Source organism: Meleagris gallopavo, chromosome 26, assembly GCF_000146605.3.
Source record: "Meleagris gallopavo isolate NT-WF06-2002-E0010 breed Aviagen turkey brand Nicholas breeding stock chromosome 26, Turkey_5.1, whole genome shotgun sequence".
Classification (NCBI taxonomy): domain Eukaryota; kingdom Metazoa; phylum Chordata; class Aves; order Galliformes; family Phasianidae; genus Meleagris; species Meleagris gallopavo.
This window is the reverse complement of record NC_015036.2, coordinates 6,273,144-6,291,530: the sequence shown is the minus strand read 5'-3', so window position 1 is coordinate 6,291,530 and position 18,387 is coordinate 6,273,144. Positions and strand designations below refer to the sequence as shown.

General features: G+C 44.0%; 1 protein-coding gene across 5 annotated transcripts in view; it reads left to right on the top strand.

The window, feature by feature from the left end:
- The first annotated feature begins 60 nt into the window (after positions 1-60).
- Positions 61-18,387, top strand: part of DIXDC1 (DIX domain containing 1) — a 32,786-nt gene continuing 14,459 nt past the window's right edge. Inside the window, exons 1-5 of one of the 5 annotated variants that reach the window (XM_019622867.2) lie at positions 61-491; positions 10,296-10,425; positions 11,161-11,286; positions 11,840-12,089; positions 14,249-14,356. In XM_019622867.2, coding sequence (XP_019478412.1) covers positions 309-491; positions 10,296-10,425; positions 11,161-11,286; positions 11,840-12,089; positions 14,249-14,356 — 797 coding nt within the window. In that variant the 5' untranslated portion in view covers positions 61-308. Of the gene's footprint in view, positions 589-4,412; positions 4,659-10,295; positions 10,426-11,160; positions 11,287-11,839; positions 12,090-14,248; positions 14,357-18,387 lie in introns of those variants that run through there. The other 4 variants (XM_019622868.2, XM_019622869.2, XM_010723773.3 and 1 more) reach the window with 4 other exon arrangements.

Sequence of the window (18,387 nt, the reverse complement as noted above, 5' to 3'; positions counted from 1 at the left end):
GGGCCCCATCCTGCCCTCTGGGATTCCCCTGTTTCCCCGCGCTCCGGCTGCCCGGCCTGTCAGCGCCTGGCACCTGTCCGCCGTTCTGTTTTAAATTAGCAATTCCCACTGCTGCATTGGCAGCGCTGATTTGGATTCCTCCTTCAGGAGGGGGGAGATAGTTGGATCCCATGGGTGCTATGAGCCGATGTCATCGAGAATCTTGTGTAACATGTTCTGAAGGAATCCTGTCCACCATCCTCGCTTTACGTGGGGAAGAAAACAAAAGATGTGTAACTTCCTCCAAGTCCACGGATGTTAAAACTTAAATGTATTTTTTTCTACAGAAGGCAACAACTTTCTGCCCTGGATACACCCACCATAGAGGGGAATTGCTGCCTTCTGTAGGATGGTACAGAAGGGTGCATCCAGGCACCGCACTGCTGAGTCCGTTCCTGCCCTTCGTGCTTCTCCCCCTCAGGACTGAGGACAGAAGGCGTGCTGTGCTGCTGGTGCGTTACTGCTGCGCTGAGCGGAGCTGTGGCACCTGGCATGGGAACGCGGCTGGGCGCGGGGCTCTATCCCCCACCACAGCCTGCTGCGGCATCTGTGAGTGTGACTGCTCTGTGGGAGCTTTGTGGGGAGGTTGGGAGGGGCACCCTGTGACTGTGCTTCTGAATCATAGAATCACTGAATCGCAGGATGGCTTGGGTTGGAAAGGTCCTCAAAGATCATCTACTCCCAGCTTCTCCACCATGGGCAGGGTTGCTGACATCAAGAACCAGCTCTGACTGACCAGGGCCTCATTCAACCTGGCTTTGAATGTCTCCATGGTGCACCCACAGTTCTCTGGGCAGCCTATGCCAGCGCCTCACTGCCTCAGTGTGAAAAACTTCTTCTGATATCTAATCTAAATCTCCCTCCTTTTGTTTAAAACCATTCCCTCTTGTCCTATCACTGTCTACCCATGAAAAAAGTCATTTTCCCTCCTGTTTATAATCTCTCTTTACATACTGGAAGGCCTCTCCAATGAGGCCTCTCCACAGCTTTCTCTTTTCCAGACTGAATAAGCCATGCTCCCTCAGCCTGTCATTGTAGGGGAGGTGCTCCAGTCCTCTGAGCACCCTCGTGCCGTGTGCCCTTTCCAAAAGCTCTACATCACTCCTGTTTTAAGGGCAGTACTCCAAATGGAGCCGTACAAGGCAGAGTGAAACAACCATCACTTTGCCCTGCTGGCCATCCCTCTTTTAATGCAGCCCAGAATACTATCGGCCTTCCGGGCTGCAAACAGACACTTGCTCACTCATGTTAAGTTTTTCATCTGCCAGGACCCTCAGGTCCTTCTGCACAGGGCTACTTTGAAGGAGTTCTTCTTCCAGTCTGTATGCATATCTGGGATTGCCCCAACTCAGGTGCAGCACTTCGTACTTGGCCTTGTTGAATATCGTTAGGTCTACATGGGCCCACCTTTAAAGTTTGTCAAAGTCCCTCTCGATGGCATCCCTTCTTTCTGTTATATCAGCTGCACCGCTCAGCTTGATGTCTTCCAAGATGCTTTGTCCCGCATCTTGCTCAGGATTCAGCACGACGGTTATGCTGAGAGCGGCCAGGAGAGGGCAATGCTGCCAACCAAACCTGCACGGCGTGTTTGTTCTGTAGGTCAGCCATAGAGCCAAAGGAGCCATAGAGCCAAGATCCTTTTTGCATCGCCGCCCCCCATTCGCTTCATTTTGGAATTGTTTTTCAGGAATTTTAAAAGTCTTTCTTGAAAGTAAGAATTACAACGAATTATTTTTAGCTGAGAGGACCTTTTTTTTTTCTTACTGCAAATAAAACATTTAAAGGAATCTTTTACAATGCTATAAAACTGAAAGAAAAATATGATCCCTGCTACAAGAGGCTTGATATTTAAGAGTGAAATGCAAAAAGGGAATTTAATTTTTAAAACTTATTTTCAGCACACACATGTACCCAAATGCATTTGTGTTACCACAATAAACTGAAGAATGGCCCAGCATACTCTGCCACTCAGTCTATCCATCAGAAATGGCCTAGTTTCTATTCTCTGATATTCCTGTTGTCAAAGAGAGGCAGTTCTGTTTCAGAGATAAGGATCCCCATGTAGAAACAAATCTTCGGATAACAAAATCTCTGATGGACAGCACGCTGTGAGCAGGTCTGTCCCTGGACCTGCCATGAGTAAGGAGAACACCACCCGCTGCCACGTTCTAGTGGGTGGAAGCTCCTTGGTAGGGATATGAGATTGAAAGCGATCACCTGAATTTCAGATTTCAGTCCCAGCTTTTGTTGATCCAAAAAGGAAGGCAGGGGAGGGTGTCCGACCTGAGCATTGTCTCCAATCCAAATGAAATTCTTCACAGTTCCCCCAATATGTTCAGCTGATGATCTTTTGCATTTCTCAGGGATGGCATACCATACTATGAGTGACACATCTAGCTTTAAGTCCTTTTTTTTGTGCCAAGAAATGGGAGAATGGGGAGTAGGGGTGAGAGAAATGCTTACCAGGATAACAAAAAATGTTGTTTCTTAAGTCATTTCCACTGAATGCCACCAAGGTACATAATCAGTGAACTCTTTTTGCAGTTTATCAGCTTATTATGATTTAAACAATACCTTTTACACATTAAATTATTTTTATGCTTTTTGTTTCTCTGCTGTTTTCACAGATTATCTCTTTATCCCATTTTGAAATCCTGAAAATTTGGGTCATGTCTCCAGTATAAAGTCTGTGATGGGGGACTGTCTGCCTGTGGCTTATCTCCTCTTCAAAGGACAAGTGTATCTAGAGCTTGTAGGGATTGTGAGCACATAATTCTTAATCTGCTATCAAATTCATAAAACCAATTCCAAACACAGTCAGAGAACACCTCGCAGCCATCTGTCACCTCTCCATAAAACCAAAGTACACTTGGTTTCACTGTAGTACTTCTGCAGTTTATCTGGATTTGTGTGTGTGTGTGTATGTGTGTGTGTTTACTTCCAGAAATTGAAGGAATAGAGGGAAGGGATGACCTCAGTATTCTTACCTGTAAATGTCTTCCATGGATGTATGTTTACTGTGTAGCATTGAAAAACAGTTAATAAATATAACTTTCTTTGAGATTATTATAAAGTTCACAGAAAAGGCTCAAAATTAGTTTTGTTTTTCAAATGGAGTCACCTGCTGATGGAGAATCCGTTCACTTAGGTTTTCTATGAAATGTAATTGAAATTGCAAGACACAACCTACTTGTCTGCACTGTATAAATGGGGAGAAATATTTCCTGTCATCTAGTTAATGGCGTTATGAGTCATTTTGAGTCTCAAGAGCAAATTGGATCAAAGTGCTAACCACCAGCATTGCCTCCTTGCAAGATTTTATGCAAAGATTCACGGTACTGTATAGTTTGCTTAACAGATGTGACATAGGAATTAAAGAAAACAAAAGTCTCAGTTCCTACTGAATTTGGGAAAGTAAATAGGAAAGGCAAACGGAATATAACTAAAACTCATGTCACGAGTGGCGAGTGACTTGTTTTTTAATTACTTGTCTTAGTTGTATAAAGAAATTAGCTGTTGCTCATTTTTCTGTATTTTACCTACATCTTCCATATCTGACGGAGAAAACTCTAGAATGGTAAAATTATGCAATGGCTTTTTCTTCCAGAGCCTTCAATACTTAGGCAGGAAAACATGTTTGTTTTTCCCCTTAGATATGGTTAGCCAGGTATTCAGAACCCTGAAGGCGTGGTGTGTTGCTCGGCAGTGCTTGCTGTGCTGCCCAGCAGGACTGGCAGACAGCCCCTGGCAGGAGGGGTTCTCCATATTTTCCTTCTTTTTTCAGGGCACTTCTTGTAAGCTGAGATGAAGTTTGGGAGATTGCCTGAAGATATTTGATGCATTTTTTTCCTGGAATGAATGTAGTTACTGTTGATTTAGAAACTTTGCTGGTGGTTGTATTTAATTCTAATTTAAAGTTTTTGTCCTTATTTCTTCTTTCATCTTCATTGCCACAGCAGCTAGAGTGGAGTCCAGCACTGTGCAAATGTTATTTGCTGCATTGTGGCCTCATCTGCAGCTTCCTGTCTCCACAGGGTTGCTAAAAATGGTGCCATTTCTTCAAGGCTGTGAAGCAATTGCTGAAAGTTTAAGCTGGCCAGCTCTTACAGTCTTTCCTCTCTCTAGCTAAGCAAGACATCTGCTATTTGCTGACTCGCTCCCTGCCCCCACGCCGGACAGGGCTGGCTGTGTTTGGTGGGTTTGAAAACCTCTTTTCCGCAGCAGTTTTCATGTGAGTACGACTGCTGGAAATAGGTTTCAGATGTTTCCCCAACTCAGTGCTTGGGCTGCATCTTGTAAGCTGAGGCGTTTCTATGGGAACCGTATGACATCTCTCCGCTGCTCTCCCAGCAGCTCTCTCGTGAGCATGCCCAGTGCAAGCCTTGACTTTGGCTCAACTATCTGCGTGCACTAACAGGCTGCACATATGGGATATGAATGCGGTTCCTCATGAGCTCCAACTCTTTGTCTTTGGGAGGAGGAGGAAGAGGCTGTGCCCAGAGCTGGAGGATCTGCCGTACGCCTTCTGAGACCCTCACCCCTCAGTGGGCTCTTGGAGAATGCTTGCCTGCTTGGCCAGGGGGAATTTACTGGATATTCTGCAGGAGGGCTTCACGGAGGTAAATAAATGCATGCCCCCAAATCCCACGCGGACTTTTCCAGGGTGAGGCAGTGTGCTTTTCTGCAGCATCTCTTAGGAACTGCAGTGTCTCCCAGTCCTTTGTGGAGAAGAAAAAGAGAAAAATGAGCAAGATTTTGCGGCCAGGGAACAGGGAGAGTTGTTTACTAACAGAAGGCAATATGGGGCAGCTCCACAGGGGGACTGCAAACCAGTAGTAGTACTGAAAAGTTTGTGGCTGGATTACAGCTGATGATTTTATCTTGGAGATTTTATTTTGTAGAGCTTTTACATTTGTACAAGAAAATAATATAAATTGCAGTGAGTTATGGAGAATGGCTTATTTTATGGAATGGATTCCTTTCTTGAGTATGTGAGGTCTCTGAATCTGACGGCTGTTAGAAAGCCTGTAAACGGCTTTTGGGAGAAGCTGACAAAGAGCATGGTGTCTTTTTGTTTCCCATCATCTTCTGTAGGTTGAATTTCAGAAGGACAGAAATTGACCTGACTCTGGAAAACACGGTTTTTAAAGTGCTCTTTATTTTTTTATTATTGTAGTACTGGGGAGACAGATAAATCATAAGGAGTGAAAACTACCAAGAAATTGCAGAGATGGGAATCCTGTGACTGCATGGGGAGGGCAGGTTGCCATTGGCTTTCCTGTTCAGGGAGCACAAGAAGTTGGTTTGGTCAGACTCTGTGTGCACTCAGGACAGAATGCCTGGGCAGCTGCTGCCTGGCTGCACTCATTGTGCAGACCATGCTGGAACACCATTACCTGCCAGTAAACTGAGGAGGAAGGAATATTGTGAGGGCTCATGATGAAACCAAACAGTGGCTGCTATGTCCATTCTCACATGGTGGCAGGGATGGTCTCTTGGTGTGTTTTATTATTTCATGTTTTGCTTGTGCTTCCTGGTTCTTCACCCCTTCATGGCTCAGACACCACCTGTCTGTTCTGCTCCCATGCTCCATTCTTTACAGAAAACGCACATCCCTCCTGGGCTTAACACCACCGGTCATCAAGGAGAAATCAAACTGAGTATGAAATGTGAGCCTCACAGCTTCATGCCAGCCACAAGTGTCCTCTGATTGCTCTGCTTGATTGTATAAATATTCCATCCCCTCTTCCACAGAGTATCTCAGACTTGCTTTTAGCTAGTAACGTATTGCTTTAGTTTAAGTTATGGAGGCTTCCTGTTCTCAAGAGCAGCTGTGTTTCCCTGGTGTAAACTAATCGTAATCTGTATACTCATGAGAGCAAAGAATAATTTTATGTTCAGTGCTAGCCCCACTCAGAGCATCTGCTTTTACCCTTAGCTGCTCAGCTGTGGAAAAAATTCCTTCTCCCCCCCATAAAAACTGACCTTCACTCTCCTGTCAGACTTCATTTCACACAATGAACGTAGATATTGCAGGAATTGCCTTGCTAACACAGGCCTGCTGTTCTTTTGATAGAGCATCCTTTTGACCCAGGTGACTCTTGGTGACTAGATACCTTGGAATACAAGGATGTACTTTACAAATCTGTGCAGAGGAGATTAACACACACAAGTGTCATACTTAAGCAATGATTTTCAAGAGAAAAAAAAAAAAAGCATCTTCTGCTGGTTTTGAGAGCAGTGAGAAACATTGTTTTCTTTGCTTATAAGTTTTTATAGTCTGCTTCTACAAAGGTATCCCAAGCAAAAGCAAAAGAAACCTCAAACTTGAGGGGCACTGGGTGGCAAATTACAGAGCTCATTTAATCAAGGTAATAATGTCAGAAAGCTTAGAAATTATACAAGGCCTTAAAATTACATCCTGATGCAATTAGTCTGTCCTTTGAACTCTGTTGTTGCAGACTTTTGGTTCAATGCTCTAAACAGACAGGACATTAAATGCCTTTCATACCGAGACCATCCTTATAGTACGAGGGCTATTATTTTTGACCTTGTTAGAGCTGGTGTTAGGCTATAAAGAAAAAAAACAGAACGAAGATTACAAGAAGCATTATTCTTCCAGACAGAGTCCCTAAATCCAAGAAGAATAGATTCATATTCATCAACTATGTGTGTATAGAAAAGATGACTTCTCTTATAGAAGTTGGGAGTCTAACATGACAGCAAGGATGTCAGGCCTGTTGAAAGCATCTACCAACTACAGAATGACTTTACCAAGAAATATGTGCAATTCCCTAATCTCAAAGGACGTGAAAATTTAACATGGTACAGAGCCATGTAGATGGCACTGAAGGTAAAGGACAGAGCAGCATATCAAAGCACCATGATCTACCTGTATTCACTGTAGGGCAGACTGGGCTGATGCATAGTTGAAAGAAACATGAGCCCTAAGCAGCAGGTGGTGAATTGCACTGCTTAAATGAGAACAGCAAAGAGATCTAGAACTGGCAGGAGATTTGCAATAGAGCTGCTGCTTTTCTTCTACCGTTGGAAAATATTAGTTAATGGCTCTTAGTTGTAATTATCTGTAAGGGCTCACAGAGCATGAGATGAAGTGCTGACCCTGAAGACACCATATCATGGGCTGTGGAGAGAAAGCACAAAGTAGCTCCTGATCTCAGCAGTACGCTTTCCAATAAGGAGGAGGTCTGAGACCTTTCTTCAGAGTGTGGCTAGTAAAATGGTATAAAATGAAATCCTGCACTGCAAAGTATGTTTGCTAAAGAACCTGTAATTTGCTAACAGAAGTACCTGCACGTTGTTGAACTCCTTACAACTGCAGGTGGCCCCTAGTACCAAGCTTTCAAATTCTCTTCCACCGTGAAAAGTCTGTTAGGGCTTCCAGAGTCATTTAGATGCAAGCGCTCTGCAATGATCACTGTAGGAGCTGAAGCAGTCTGGGCTCCAAGTTCCTGCAGGTAGGAGTTACTCTTCCAGTTGCAGAATGCAAGGAAACCTGGCCTTTTTTTGGAACACAAAGCTCTGTTAATATAAATAGGATTAAGCTTAAGTTCACCACAATCCTGATAACCTCTGCTCTGTATAGCAAACCTTAGGCTGCTTTGTTTTTCCTTTGAAAATCCTGTTTTTGAAAAAAATGTTGGTGAAGGACTTGATCTTAGTGTCTTCTCCATTAAGTCCAGGATTTAGGTGAAAAGTTCAGACTAGCATGTAGAGAAGTAGCAGAAATCTCCTTGGTGGCAAATGGCTGAGCGAAGAGTTACTCAGGGAAAAGAAAGGGACAAGCTAGGATGAACCATTGCTCTTCCCTCTCTGATTGCTCTTGGATATAGCTGTCAGCCAGGAGTTGTTTGAGGTGAATTGTCTGGAGCTGCTGTTCTCCTGGCAAAATAGAGTGTAGCAAGTCTTGTTTTTTGTTTGTATGCGCTGGAAGATGATACCTGGGGTATTTTTGCTTTGCAACAATTTAGGACTCTTGGTAGTCACTAGCTCTTTAGTTTTTGGATATAAAATCAGGAAATACTGATCACTCCAACCATCTGAGCTTACATAGGAAAATCTTATGCTTTAGTGGAAAAAATATGTACTGTAAGTCTGCTAATGAAATGTCAACCTTCAGTGCTATAGCAGCTACTGCTATGAAATTCTCTCCCTTGTGGTGGTAACATCCATCTTCAATTGCCTTCGAATCCTCCTTTTAGCAGCACTGTTAAAAGTGTAAATATACCAGTGATTTTCTTTTTGTTCCAATGATAACATTTTAATTCTTGTGCTTTGAAGACATGAAGACTAAAAGATTGCCAAAATGCTTTCTTATGAATGCATGAGGAATGAGAGAAAATAAAGTCTTTTTTTTTTTTCTATTGACTGGAAAAAGTATTTGAATGGAAGAGTCAAATAAACTCCAGTGTAAAATTGCAAGCTTTCTATAGGCAAGAAGGGATTTTGCCTTTGTGGAATTAATATGAGATAACATTCCAGTTCAGAACTTTGTAAAATGATTTGAAAAATGACAGCAAGGCAGTCAGCCCAGTTATTAGAAGGAGATTACTTCCCCAAATTACACAGACTTCAGGATTTTCATGCAATCCTATTCAGTAGGTCTTTAGTATTGAATCTGGATAATTCTATAATAATGTTGTGTTACTGTAAACAAGCCTACCTTATTTCTACTGGTATTTGCTTGAATAAAACTTTATTGAATACGAGTAATAGAAGGATTGTGCTCTCTCTAGCTCTGGAATCAGACTGTTGTGAGATTAGGGGCACTGAGATCCAGCACCAGTTAAAATACTGTTGCAAGATGCAGAGCAGCTTCTTGCAGGCTGGCAAGAATGATCATCGCTGTTCTGGAAATCGACACAGAATCATTCACTTGTACAGGAGAGAGAAGTTGAGAAGTTAGCAATTGTTGATTCTTCACAGTCCCCATCAAGTAGAAAAAAAACCTCTGAAACAGGGCAGGCAAAACTGATGTGCACTGTTGCCATTACAGTGGAAGAAAAGCTTTCAGACTCAGTCCATGTGATAAGGCCATGTCTGCTCCAGCAAGGGTGCACCAACTTTTCCAGTTCTGCTTTCTTTCTTTCCAAAATCCAGCAGCAATCCCTGAAGCTCGCATTCTCTATCCCACTCTCCATCTCCGCTGAGTAAGCAGCAACAGCCTCATGGAGGTCCAGGCACCTTTCTGAGCCTGCAGACTGAACCATGGTGTGGTTAATGTTGGATTTCCTATGTCAGGATAATTACAAGTGAAGCCAAGATCAGATTGTGACTTTGATGGGTTGTAAAAGCATAAACTCTGACATTGCTGTGATAATACGGAATGAAGTCTTAAAACCTGCTGCATGGGCAGAATAATGGGAAGCTTAGTGAAACAGGATGTAATCCCATAAATGGATCAGTTTGTTTACCCTCTGTGTGCTACAACAGCCCAGCCCAAAGGGATTTCAGTCACCAGAGCCCCTGTTGGCTGTGGAAGCGCTGTAGGGGTGGGGTGGAAGGGAAGGCATTGAGGACCTGCAGGTTGCTGTCCCTGTACTTCTCACACTCACCTGAACCTTGATTTTCTTCCCCTGCTGGCAACGCTCACAGCTGAATGAAGCAGCACCAGTGTGACCCACTGGAAAGGCAGTGCTTTTTGCTGTCACATCTTGCAGATGTTAAGTACTGTGGCAAGCCAGTTTGCTGGAGTACAGGGCTTTATGCAGACAGAAACTGGGTCTTCTAGAAATGCTGATGCAGCCCTATGGCACTGGAGCTGGGGGAGAAGCTGTACAACAGGGTACCCCTTCCCTGCTGAGTGGTGCGTGCTCCCATGAGTGATCCATGCTACAGGGTGTGCTACAGGGGAAAGCTGTTTTATTTTCCAGAAAATCCATCCTCGTTGTTTATTTTGGTAGATAGTAGAGTTTAACAGGAAATATCACAGATTTTTCTTGCTTCTGCACTGTGGGTTTTCTACTTTATAGATACCTTGGAAAAAATGCAGTCATGAGTGGGGCCATGAAATGCAATGAGCAAATCAGTTCTGGCACTGTTGTGCTGTCTGCTTCCTCCTCCTGTCCTGCCATGGAGCGAGCTGCACCACAGTGTGCCGTGATGTCAGGGCCATGCTCAGCAGGCTTTGGGGTTCAGACCATTTGTTCTCAAAGTCAAAAGACAGAAAAGTAACAACTGTGCAACTCCCCTCTGAAATGGCAATGATGTGCAAATGTTTTGTTTTCCATTTTCAGCAACAGCTACAGGCATATGTGGCCTGGGTAAATTCCCAGCTGAAGAAGAAGCCAACAATAAAGCCAGTCCAAGACCTGAGACAAGATCTCAGAGATGGAGTCATCCTTGCCTCACTTATCGAGATTGTAGGTCAGTAATGCCATATGGCACTATTTTTCATCTTGCAGTTTTAGATCTCCAGTAAAATGGGCTGGCCTTGGCTCTGACATCTGTTGGGCAACTGAAGAGTGCTAATGATGGCAGTGGAGTTTGGGGGGGGTAGGGGTTACTTGGAAAGAAAATAATCATAAAGCAAATCATAAAGACAATTCCATTAAAGGCCATATGTGTTAGCAGACAGCTGCAACACAGCCAAATTGCAGACCTTCTGAACTATGTATGTGGTCTCTCAGGTATCATGTGACAGACATGTGGAATCCTCTCCAGGACCCAGTAACTCCCACAAGGCTGGAATGGAGTTATAGAAGGATTTATCTTATAAAGAAATGGTGTTAGTGTATGGCATTGTTGGAAGAGTGATCTGCTTGCTGAGATTCTGATATTTATAAGTAGTGAGAGAAGAATCAGATTTGAGAGATAATTCTGTCTGTCTCTCTGCAAAACAGTGTAATATTTCCACTCATAAGGTCACAGTGGCTCAGGAATAATCATGGAATAAGGAAGTACACTTAAAAATGCTTCTTTGCTGACAATATATTGTAAAGTCTGCTTCCAACCTAGCTATTCCTGGTACAAGGAAAAAACAGGACAAGCAGGTCTTCTTGCAGTCCCTGACAAGACATAAAATCAGCCCCCACACCTATTATCAGTACTTGAAGTGACACTAAATACTATTCTCTGTAATAAAATTTTTTGCTTCTTTAGCTGGTGAGAAGCTGAATGGTGTTCAGGTCAACCCTACCAGCCACCAGGAGATGAGGGAAAACGTGGAGCAAGTCTTACAGTTCGTGGCATCAAAAAAGATTCGTATGCATCAGACATCAGCAAAAGGTATGAGTCCCTGGCAGTTGCCACAAATGATTCTAAGTGTTGAAGGCCTAGTTCTACTTTTGTTTCATGTGAAACAGACAATATGTTGATTTGTGGAGGAGGGTTTTTTCCCCTGTAGTTTAGTAACAGAGTGATAAAGAGGTGACAATCTCTTTTTTTTTTCTGCTGCTTTTTTTTTTCTGCTGGTTCTGTTTTTCAGACACCAAAGCAAATAACCAGCCTTCATGCTTCCAGTGCCTGTAATATTATTTTAAGGCTTTCAGAAATTATAATATTCTGTCATTTAACCCGCAGGACTGTTAGTTGGAAATGGCCACAGGGGGAGGAAGGCTCGTCTGCTCAAAGCATTGAAACATGTAATCAGTAGGTGGCAGTCAGTTTGCTCTGAACAAGACAAGTAGAGCTAAGCATCAGTGCTATAACGCAGTTTCTCTTGTGCAGTCCTTTGTTACTGGTGTGATCTCACTCAATTACATTCATGCTTGTTGGTCAGATGCAGCTCTGGTGACATCAGATTAACATTACTGTCCTTGGCTTTATTTGTATTTTGTAGATATTGTCGATGGTAATTTAAAATCTATCATGAGGCTGATCCTCGCCTTAGCTGCTCATTTCAAACCAGGCTCTGGAAGAGCCGTGAATCACAGCCCTGCTGGCATGATGGGGAAGAGCTCAGCAGCATCGTTTGGCAGTCACAGGCCCCGCTCAGCTGCTGCAGTGGCCCAAGGGGCAGTGGCTGCTCTGGCAGATGTTCGCCAAGATGTACTGCAGTCTGGCCGGGATGTCTTCTGGCACAGACAGAGGTAATGAATTTTTCCTATTTATGTGTGGTCAGACTGTGTTAGCAGGTGGACACAGTTCGTTTCAAAATAGATGCCTCTTTATCCTGACAATTCCTGACATAAGGCAGCTCTTTATATTGTGTGAACAAGAGACAAACCACTGCTGTCTCACTAACACCTGAATTGTTGGCGGCCTAACAGAGGGGATTGCTGATCTAGCCTGGATGCCTCATAATGAAAATTACAGGTATCCCAAGTCTTTTTTGAATTTTACAGCAAAACAACTGCTGAACCTGTGTTCACTGAAAAAGAACATGTCTTTATGGCCAAGACAGAGGAACTTCTGCTGCCACATCTTCCCCAGTTCAAGCTGAAAACAGTGCCATCCTTGTGCTTTCTTCTTGCAGAAGTTTCCATTTCAAATGAAACAAAACTAACGTTTTATCTACAGATGTTGTTTACAAGTCTGTGAGTAGTTGTTGCCAGAACTGTGGTTTTGGTCCTGTAGTACACGTTCATTCTGCATTCGATGTTGCTGATCTCTCCAATGTTCCACTCACTGCTGTGTCGGCAGATGCAGTGTTGTGTGTTGTTAATCAGATTATGCATCCTACCATGGAAATGGAGGAGTTCTGGAGATAATGAGGGGAAATTATCCATGTACGGAAGGAATGCGTAATTCTGAAAGCACATTTAACACTTGCAAAAGGTGCAATGTGGATTATAATAGTACTGACATTTAAATGGAGGCCAGATGGCTGTCTTTTGAGAGTTTCATTTACACAGCTGAAGGTCATTTGCTCATGTTATACTGGCTTAAGGATGTACCCATGAAGCAGTGTGAAAATGATGTTCAAATTGGAGTTTGTTTGGTGTTTGTTTTTTTTTAATTATCTTTTATTAAATGTTAAAGATTTATCTTGCAAAGATATTGGGTCAGGAGTTCATCAGAGAAAAACAGTCTTTATTCTGTTTGCAAATTCTGCTCTTTTCCTTGCCTTTACAGAGCTTTTCTTGTTCTCTAGTCACAGAATTAAGGATGAATGCATTGCCTTCTTTTTATATCAGTCTTTAATATTCAGACCAGTTATCTGACCTGAATGTCTGGGGTGGAGAGCAGAACAAACCCCACCAGAATTCAGGTAGAAACATTTAGAGACCTGCTATTCCACTTGGACTGTCAGACGTTCTTGGCGCCAGGTGGGATCCACTCAGGGGTGCTGAGGGAGCTGGCAGATTGGTTGCCAAGCTGTATTCCATCATCTATTAGCAGTCCTGGCCACCTGGAGAGGTCCCAGATGACTGGAGTCTTACTAATGGGATGCCCATCTATAAGGGTCATAAGGAGGATCTGGGGAACTAGAGGCCTGTCAGTCTGACCGTGGTTCCAGGAAAGCTTATGCAAGGATCATCTGGATCATCTTGATTGCAGTCTCAAGGCATGTGCAGGACAACCTGGAGATCACACCCACCCAGTATGGGTTCATGAAAGGCAGATCCTGCCTGACCAAACTCATCTCCTTCTGTGACCAGGTGACCAACCTGGTGGATGAGGGAAGGGCTGTAGATGTAGTCTACCAGAATTCAGCAAAGCCTTTGACACTGCCTCCCACAGTATTCTCCTGGAGAAGCCGTAGCCCATGGCCTGGACAGGTGCACTCTTTGCTGGGTAAAGATTGGTTGGATGGCTGGGCCCAGAGACTGGTGGTGAATGGAGTTACATCCAGCTGGTGATTGGTCACTGCAGGCTTGGGGCAGAGTGGCTGGAAGGCTGTGTGGAGGGAGAGGACCCACGGGTGTTGGTGGTAGGTGGGTGGTTGGACTAGATCATCTTCAACCCTAATTACAGAATCAGAGAACTGCTCAGGTTGGAAAAGACTTTCAAGATCATCAAGTCCAACCTCAACCTAACCATACTACCTTAACTCTAAAAACCCACTTCTAAATCCTAATGATACTATGATTCTGTGAGTTTAAAAGGGGGGGTTCTGTTTGCCTTCGTTTCCCTCTCACCAAGACAATGAAGTAGAGCTCCCCGTAAGAAAGCTGTTTTAGTAGGAAGTTTTCTAGCTGTTCTCTCCTTCCTGCCTTTAGCTTTCTTCCCTTCCTTCTTGGAGACCAAAAGAATTTCTGCCCCCTACTAGATAAGGCATCACTCATTCTGTGATTGTTAATTCCAGAAACAGCAGTATGGATGAGGAGATTGAAACCCCCTACTGGAGTGTTCGCGCACTGGTGCAGCAGTATGAAGGGCAGCATAACATCCCCTTGGAGTCCCAGTCCTCCAGGTAAAGAACATGCCAAGTCATGACCTGTCACATTCATTTGTCAGGTGCTGCCTAAAATGCCCTTTGTTACTGTGATGGAAAAAATATGGAGGAAAGGAGTTTAAACCAAGCAAACTTTGTTACCTGTTGAAATAGAAGTGAGGGGCATGTGGATTTGAACAGCAGTTAGAGAAACATACCAGTCTTTAATGCAGTCCCTGGGAGATCCGCAGCTGTCTTCATTGCCATCATGTCCTCATCAGCAGCTTCAATTGTTTCTAGATTTACAGTTATCTCTATTACCCTTCCATCCTCCAGGCTTTCACTTTCAATCTAAAATGCAACACTTAATTATTTGGCTGAAAAAATCTCCTGCATACTGCTTTGATGCCTCAAAAGTCAGAGTTCACTATGAGTTCCATTGGAGTTGGCTTTGCTCTTTAAAGTAGAACTTGGATCTTGAGACGTATGTGTTCTGTGCTATAAACAGCCTTCAGTTTCTTCACTGCACAAGTTAAGCAGGGCCAAACTGGGGGAAGTGGAAGGCTTTCTAAAAAATAGTCTGCAGAAGCCAGGATTGGTTAAAATGGCATCATGTAACACATTTCCAGTATGAGGTGGTATAACTTGCAGCTGTGAACCTGGGCAGTGCGTGCCAGTCACAACACACACACTGGTGCCCTACAAGCTCTTCTCACTCCTCTTTGCTTTGGGGAATAACTCAGAACTCTGCCCCCATTTACTTCAGCAGGGAGGGGGAAGGGAGAACGTGTGTCTACGTTTATTTTCATGGATATAGGAGAGACAGTGTAGACAGCAAAAGAAAAACTGTATTATGGTGGGGGAGCTGATTTACTGTGGGTAGATTCCTAGTAAAGGACAGCCTTTCTCTTTTTCCCCAGATAACAAAAAACTAGCTTGCATACTGACTGAACATATTAGGTTTCCCTCTGGGTACAATGCTTTGCTCCATTTAAGCTCTTCTGGAGCAAACTAAGAGCTGTGTGGGCACAGTTGCAGCTCTTTGATTCAGACTTTCCTGTTCCCTCTGTAAGCCCCAACTCAATTTCGTTGCTTCTCTGTCTTGCCAGGGCTGCTCCCTGAGAGTGTCTCAGCTGGGCTCTCATTTGCCCTTTTTGTGCAGGTGTGAGGAGGTTCATTTTCTTAGGGCTGATTGCCATTGATAGTTTCTCAGGACACAGGATTTCTCAGCTCCATACTATAAAGAGGCCTCTAAATACCTGAGCATTAGGATCACTTGTCCAACAGAGGAGAAGGAAAGAAAAAAAAGAAACCCAAAAACAACACAACCATTTGTACTCAAAATTTGTTGTGTGTTAATGTGAGGTCTGCTTTAAACATATGGGTGTGGAAACTCCTTGTGAGCCAGTGCCTCTACGTGATGTCAGTAGAGAGTGTCAGGAGAAAAGTTGTTGTTCCAGGGGGAGATTAAAAAAAAGTCTGGTCCAGGACACAGCATTTCATGGTTAATGGCACAGGACTTTGGTGTTAACTCTTGAACTGCTATCTCAGTAGGATAGTGACTGAACTATGCTACTGTTCATTTTAAGATAGCCATATTTTACATGTCCTATTTACACGCCATATTTTACTCCTGTCCTGTCAGACAGGTGTTATTGGACAACAGCTGTTTGTGGCTGTATTTTGCTGTTCAGTGAAACTCTGTGTACGCATCCTACATTGCTTTGCTTTTTCCCTGCAGTGCCAAGAGTTCTTTTGCCATATGGTAATGGTGACATTGTTGCTGATAGGGCATAACATGGTGAGAGCCTCTATGATATCACTGACTTCCAAAATTTACTGTGGATTCAGAAAATATTGTGCCATGCAGATGAAAATCTGAAATGAACTGTCTAGCTATTTTAGTGAGAATTCTTGCATTTTTTTAGTCTGTTTCTGTTTGGAACTTTTAAAACTGTTTTGTTTTCAGGAGAAAAAACAGCACATCTCTACACTGTGGAGCATAGTGCATCTTGTAGGCATTGTAAATGTGAGCTGATGTGGGTGGATAGAGGCCTGGGGTCAAAATAGTGAGGGCTGATGTGTTTGGCAAAGCTTTAGAGTGGTCTAATTCTGGAAACACTATGTGATGCTTGGGAAGAAATAAAGGAAAAAAAAGCACAGAAACACTCTTTGTGTTGGCTCATTTCATTAATAGGAGCTGCTTATCTGGAGTTTAAAATCTTGAAACTACCCAAAATTGTTCTCAGTGATCAGTCTGTGCTCATTTATCTGTGCATAAGGAGCAGAAGGGGGGGCCTGAGCCTTTGCAGGCTGCCCAGTATTTTTCTTATCCTACAGTTCTGCTTAATCCTGTGCTATGGGATGCACAGAGAGCTACTGGCAGCTCATCAGGAAATGATCAGAGATTGGATCAAGCTGGGGCTAAAACAATTTTAATTAAAACTGGGAATATGCTGCAATATGTTATTAAATTTTAATCACAGTATCTAGAGAATACCAATATTTCCTGGCTATCATGTGGATTTTTGTTACCTCAGAGATGAGGGTCAAAATCTGTGCTGTGTTTATCAGCTAGGAGACTGGCTGGGAGAGAGATGTGAGTGCTGGGGTCTCTCTGTCGCCAAAGGGCAAGACTGTAGCTTTGAGGGCTGCTGACAGAGCAGGTTGTGTGGTTTTTGGTGGTGGTTGTTGTTGTTGTTGTTTTTTATGCAAGACCCCAGCTGAGGAATAGATCCAAGCTGCCGGACAGGAAAACTTTTCACTGTAGCCTTCAGTACTGCCAGCTACAGAACTTGTGTGTGAGCAAGGAGAAAGCAGGCTGGGGCTCATCCAATGCCATTCACCAGAGGCACAGCAATTACAAACACACAGGTTGCCTGCTGAATTGCAGGAGGAACTGCCAAGCAGGGAGGGATCTATTTATACCAAGTCTTATGAAATCAGGAATATATATATATTGCCCTGTTACAGGGCACCAGTCACTGCCTGGTGCCTTAGAAATAAGGCTCAGCAGCAGCAAAACTCTGTATCTTGTTTTGATGTCTTGATGCTCACAATGACCTTGCTTGCTTCTAGCTCTAGTCAGTGATGTGCCCAAAGAAAACGTGACCTCTGGCTCCTGACAATGTTTTCTGCTGGCAGCAGGTTCTGTTGTGAAAGTTAGATTCTCGTTTCTCTTCTCTTACAGAGGAATTTGGTTGGTGGCCCTACATGTGACAGGGGGCTGGAGATTCATGATCCTTGAGGTCCCTTCCAACCCTGGCCATTCTGTGATTCTGTGAATTTCCAAGCTTAGCTTTGTGAACTAGCTGAGAAACAAGCCATTGTATTAGTGAGATGAGGTCTGTACCAGCAGCCACCCCCTCCTAATAATTGTGCTGCTGCTGAGCCTGTCCCAGGGCAGCACTTCCTCTCCGTATCAGCTAATTTCTGCATTAACCCTTCAGGGAGTTCGCAGTCTGAATGTTAGAATTCCCAGAGACAAGATATCTAATAACCATATGTAACAGCAATGATTCATGGAAATTTTACCAAAACCAGGCTGATTCCCAGGCCACCGAGCCCCTCGTGCATCCCTCCTCCTCTTCCCTCCCTTTCCACCAGCCCTCCCTCCCCCCCCGAGGCAGGCATCTCGGAGAAAGGCTCTGCCTCGCACAGCCGTGTGACAGCAGGAGGGAGAGGAGCTGGAACCAGCGAGGAAAAGGAGCCGTGCGCACGGCTGGGAAGGGCTGCATGCCGTCTTCTGAGCCAATATCCGAGTCTGGAGGAGCAGGGAACCCACTGCCTGCAGGGGCATCTTTTCTTGGCTGTTCGCTGGCATCTGCAGCAGGTGCTTGGAGTCTGAAGAGGGCAGAATGGGATGAGAAACGCCACTGGCGATCCAGATCGGTCTTGTGATGCAAACAACTGGGTGTGCAGCTGACCAAAATGCAGCAAATAACCCGGGAGGAAAATCAGCAAAAGCAAAACCCAGGCAGCAGAATTTCCTGACTCTACAATCAAATCCGGGCACAGGGGCTGCTGATCTGCCATCAGACGGTTTCTTGCAAAGACCCTGAGGTTTTTTT